Raw genomic sequence first — 4,982 nt, forward strand, 5'->3', positions numbered from 1 at the left:
GCCACAAAAATGAGTCGGTTTTGATAAATAAATCTGAAATGGGTCTATTTAGGCAATTAAAAATATAAATGGGTTTATTTTAAAAATTTGTTCAGCGTTCAATTATTCGCGAATTTTACCCTTCCCCTCTCATCCGTTCCGCGGACGACGACCGTCGTCGACCCGCCTAAAACCCTAAAACCTAAAATCGAAATCTCCTCCCAAAACCCTAACCCTAGAGTCCATCCATGGCGCTGTACCTCCTTTACGAGTCAGCTTCAGGCTACTCGCTCTTCCATGCGTACGGACTCGACGAGATCGGCCAGAACACGGAGGCCGTCAAAAACTCCGTCCTCGATCTCACTCGCTTCGGCAAGACCGTCAAGCTCGAAGCTTTCCAGCCTTTTTCTTCCGCCCTCGACGCCCTCAATCAGTGCAACGCCGTCTCCGAAGGTAAAGCCCCTAAAAGAACAAATTGTTTTCAAATCATAAGCCCCCTAAAGCTCGGGCAGTTAAAAGAAAAGAAAAGCACCGAAAGCTCGTAAGTTTGTCAAATAAGTCCCTCGTGCGCTGAAGTTTGGAAACGTATTTGTCGATTTTAGGGATTATGACTGAGGAGTTGGGTAATTTTCTGAGAGTGAACCTGCCGAAGGTGAAGGAAGGGAAGAAGGCCAAGTTTAGCCTGGGAGTGGCTGAGCCGAAAGTGGGGTCTCAGATTCAGGAGGTGCTGAAGATCCCTTGCCAGTGCAACGAATTCGTGCTGGAGTTGCTTAGAGGCGTAAGGCTGCATTTCGACCGATTTATTAAGGACCTCAAGGTTGGCGTTTTCAAAACTCAATTCATCATGCTTTAAGAGAAGACGGCTTGTGTTTGATTCTTGTTTTTTTGTGTTGTGTTGTGTTGTGTCTGTCGTAGCCGGCAGATTTCCCTTGCCAGTGCAACGAATTCGTGCTGGAGTTGCTTAGAGGCGTAAGGCTGCATTTCGACCGATTTATTAAGGACCTCAAGGTTGGCGTTTTCAAAACTCAATTCATCATGCTTTAAGAGAAGACGGCTTGTGTTTGATTCTTGTTTTTTTGTGTTGTGTTGTGTTGTGTCTGTCGTAGCCGGCAGATTTGGAGAAGGCGCAGCTGGGGTTGGGCCATAGTTACAGCCGGGCGAAGGTGAAGTTCAATGTGAATCGAGTGGACAATATGGTGATTCAAGCTATATTTCTGCTTGATACACTGGATAAGGATATTAACTCGTTCTCCATGAGGGTCAGGTATGTTCTGATTTTAGTTTAGATCCGAAGCACGCTATTACTTGGGATTTGACTATCCTCATTGATCTGTTCCTTTTGTTGTTGCTAGTTAGCTTTCTCCTGCTAGGTATCTTGTTTTGTTGCACCGCTAACTGGTAGATGTGGAACTGTAGTAAATTTTGTAGAGAATATTAGTAACTTTTGTAGAGAATATTGATGAGCCCAGAATAATCCCTCATAAGCAGCCATTCGACGGTGCACATACCCAATATTTGATGCTGCTCTTGTTCACCATTTGGTACCATTTGGGGTGACATCAGGCTAAAGTTGGCCTCTTTCTAGGTTAGCTGTTATTGCATTTAGTTAAATTTGGACTTTCCTTGCGGTGTATGAATAATTTCATGTACACTCATAATGCAGGTTAGTTGGTCGTGTACCATTACCATCTGGTACATTTCAAAGTAAGCACCGGCATCGACTCTTAGAATATCTTGGTCCCTAGTTTGAATGTTGCCTTTTGTTTTGTGTATTAGCTCTTCATTTTGTTTTGAATTAACTATTTGAGCATGACTAAACGTGTTATGTGTGCTTCACATTTTGATTATGTGAGTTAAATAAATATATTTTTTTGTCCTGTGCATAAAAGATTTGAACCTTTTTCAAATAAACCATACTGCAGAGAGTGGTATTCATGGCATTTCCCAGAACTTGTGAAGATTGTCAATGACAATTATTTATATGCCAAAATTGCAAAGCTTGTGCAGAACAAGTCAGATCTATCTGAAGATCATATTCCACAGTTGTCTGACATTCTTGGTGATGAGGACAAAGCAAAGGAAATTGTCGAAGCGGCCAAAGCATCCATGGGTAAAACATAAATTACTTCCCTTTACATTTACAAAGAAGTTCTCCTAAAGCCTGCATGTGGACAAAACATAGGTTGCTTCTCTTTAATCTTTATCTTTTATTTTCTTCTTTTTTCAGGGCAAGAGTTATCTCCAATAGATTTGATTAATGTCCAACAGTTTGCTCAGAGAGTTATGGACCTATCCGAGTACAGGAGGAAGCTTTACGAGTATCTCGTCACAAAAATGAATGACATTGCACCAAATTTGACCTCCTTAATTGGTGAAATCGTTGGTGCACGTTTGATTTCACATGCTGGAAGCCTCTCTAATTTGGCGAAATGCCCGGCTTCTACTCTTCAGATACTTGGCGCAGAGAAAGCCCTTTTCAGGTTTCTTTCATCATCTTAAATTTATCATGAAACTTAAGTCATGGTTTTGAAGGACCAATCGAGCTTGTATATTTCAGACTCACCGTACCTGTAATTCAAGCCTTGTGTTTTGGTTGAGCCAATAGCCTTTATTTCAAGTGCTTTATTACTGAAAAAATAACTTACTGTACATACATATGCACTGTTTGATGCTAACATCATCTGGGTTAGAAGCTAGGGTGGGAAGTCTTGTACGTGTAATTTCTTTTGCTTCTAGAAAACTCAATTACATTACAAAACGTCCCACGAAATGCTGAACTCTTCCTCTTTATGCACATATTATTATTAATATTTGGTTCTAATTCTTTAGTTATTCACAGGGCACTAAAAACTCGAGGAAATACTCCGAAATATGGCCTGATCTTCCACTCTTCTTTCATTGGACGGGCATCAGCTCGAAATAAAGGGCGATTAGCTCGTTACCTTGCAAACAAATGTTCGATAGCCTCTCGTATTGATTGTTTTTCGGGTGCGTCTTTATCCCAACAAATAACACCTTGTTTTCCTTAAGGAAGCATCTATGTGGTCTGGATTTGTTGATTTAATAATTTGAATCCTGAATCAGATACGAGTACCACTGCCTTTGGGGAAAAGCTCAGGGAGCAGGTTGAGGAGCGATTGGATTTTTATGATAAGGGCATTGCTCCTCGAAAGAACATTGATGTTATGAAGGCTGCTCTTGAGAGTGTACTGCAAAATGATCAAGAAGGAGATGGCAAGGGCAAGTTAAAACTATTGTGTCTCCATTTAGATCTTTTCAAACTAAATGTTACCTTACCTTGAAGACTAAAGAAAGGAAGAAAATCAAATAAACCAGAATGTAGCATTAGTTGTTAATGTGTAAATTTAACAAAAAAGTGCCATGAACATTGTGGGGTGTTGCACAGTACCCCTAATTTAGTAATGTGAGAAAACTACCATGAACTTTCAAAGTGCCAGATAGCTACCACGAATTACTAGAAATGGACACTGACCACGCTAACAGGAAGGATATGAGGCATTAGTCTACTCCTGAAAATAGGAGAGGGGAAGAGGGTAATATAGATGGGGGCAAAATTGTCCGTAACATATCACCTGCAAAGCTCATCACGACTTAAACTACCTGCGCCAGTCATGGTGTTTCAAGTTCATGGTAGTTTTCACCAATTTTATGGTTGAGGGGTTTTTGTACAAAACCCTCCAAATATCATGGTAGTTTTATGAATCTACCCATAATGAAAATTCATGGATCATCCCATTCATTCACAGCTGAACTGAAGGTGGAATGACAATTGTCTCATTTTCTCTACTCTGACTAGTAACTAGTTGTGGACGCTGACTTTTATTCTCACTGCATTATCCAATTTGGGATAGCATGGAAGTTTCGACTATTTCAAGATCAAGTTTTATATTGAGAATTCAGAACAAAATATATCACTACCTATTTCGTTTACTCGTTTAAGGCGTCAACTTTCCAATGCTATGTTCTATGCCAACATTTTCTTTCTTCCTGATTTCAGAAATGGATGTTGAGCAAGCAGGCACCGATGTCCCTGCAAAGAAAAGCAAGAAGAAGAAGAAGAAATCAAAGAGCGAGGCTACAGATACAGAAAGCATGGCGGTGGATAAATCTACTGATGACTTTAAGACCGATGCTTCTGCTGAGCCATCAACTGAAAAGAAAAAGAAGAAGAAGAAACACAAATCCGAACAGGAGCAAGGGACCGTGACAAGTGATGATGCAGGGGATAATAGTACTGCAAAAAAGAAGAAGAAAAAGAAGAACCATGAAGTCTCAGAGGATGGTGATGCTGAAATGGCATCCGAAGTGAAGAAGAAAAAGAAGAAAAAGGCGAAAAATGTAGATGAGTAGTTTGAATCAGTTATCCTTGAAGGCTATAGTATTAAAATCCCATGTGTATTTATTTGCTCTCCTACTAGAAATCATGCACTCCATTTTGGTGAGATGAAATACACTTGCAATGTTGTATCATGAGGTGGATGTTATATGTCGCATATTTTGGGTACCCCATAAGTTGTGTATCTTGTTAAGGCTCTTATGTGATTAAGATGAAAGGCTTACATGAAGCTTTGGTTAAATTTTATTTTTTTATTAAGCGAAGCCAACGAAAATATTATTCTACGCTAACAAAGACCGATACAAAAAACTTAATGCAAGGGAAAGTCGTAAAGGATACTTCAACAAGGGGATGAAGTAACCTTTTTTTTTAATAAATAAATAATTTGTTTACCATCTTTGCCAAAGCGAGCGCTTTTGGAGAGGCACATGTTATTCTTCCATTAAAATCATACGCATGATTTTCTCCATTAAATTTAGAAGACGTGTAAATTTTTATATATTTTAGTTATCAACAGACCAATACGAAAATCATTCGTCTTCTCCTCTCTCTGCTATAAGGCATTGGACGGATTGTCCCTAACAATCTTTATCAAAATAAATTGCACTTAAATATCCTGAAGTTTTTCTTGCTTAGCACTCATGTA

General features: G+C 39.4%; 1 protein-coding gene across 2 annotated transcripts; it reads left to right on the plus strand.

Moving 5' to 3' along the window:
• LOC109842722 (nucleolar protein 56-like) lies at positions 103 to 4,535 on the plus strand. Of its 2 annotated transcripts, XM_020411585.1 has the most exons (9): positions 103 to 432; positions 582 to 745; positions 937 to 987; positions 1,086 to 1,243; positions 1,902 to 2,089; positions 2,207 to 2,459; positions 2,819 to 2,967; positions 3,064 to 3,219; positions 3,998 to 4,535. In XM_020411585.1, the coding sequence occupies exons 1-9, from the start codon at positions 228 to 230 to the stop codon at positions 4,348 to 4,350; spliced, it is 1,677 nt and encodes a 558-aa protein (XP_020267174.1). In that variant the 5' UTR covers positions 103 to 227; the 3' UTR covers positions 4,351 to 4,535. The 2 variants fall into 2 exon arrangements, with proteins under 2 accessions (XP_020267174.1, XP_020267175.1); XM_020411586.1 differs by lacking the exon at positions 937 to 987 and having other exon boundaries at positions 582 to 796.

This window comes from Asparagus officinalis, chromosome 5 (genome assembly GCF_001876935.1).
Source record: "Asparagus officinalis chromosome 5, Aspof.V1, whole genome shotgun sequence".
NCBI lineage: Eukaryota > Viridiplantae > Streptophyta > Magnoliopsida > Asparagales > Asparagaceae > Asparagus > Asparagus officinalis.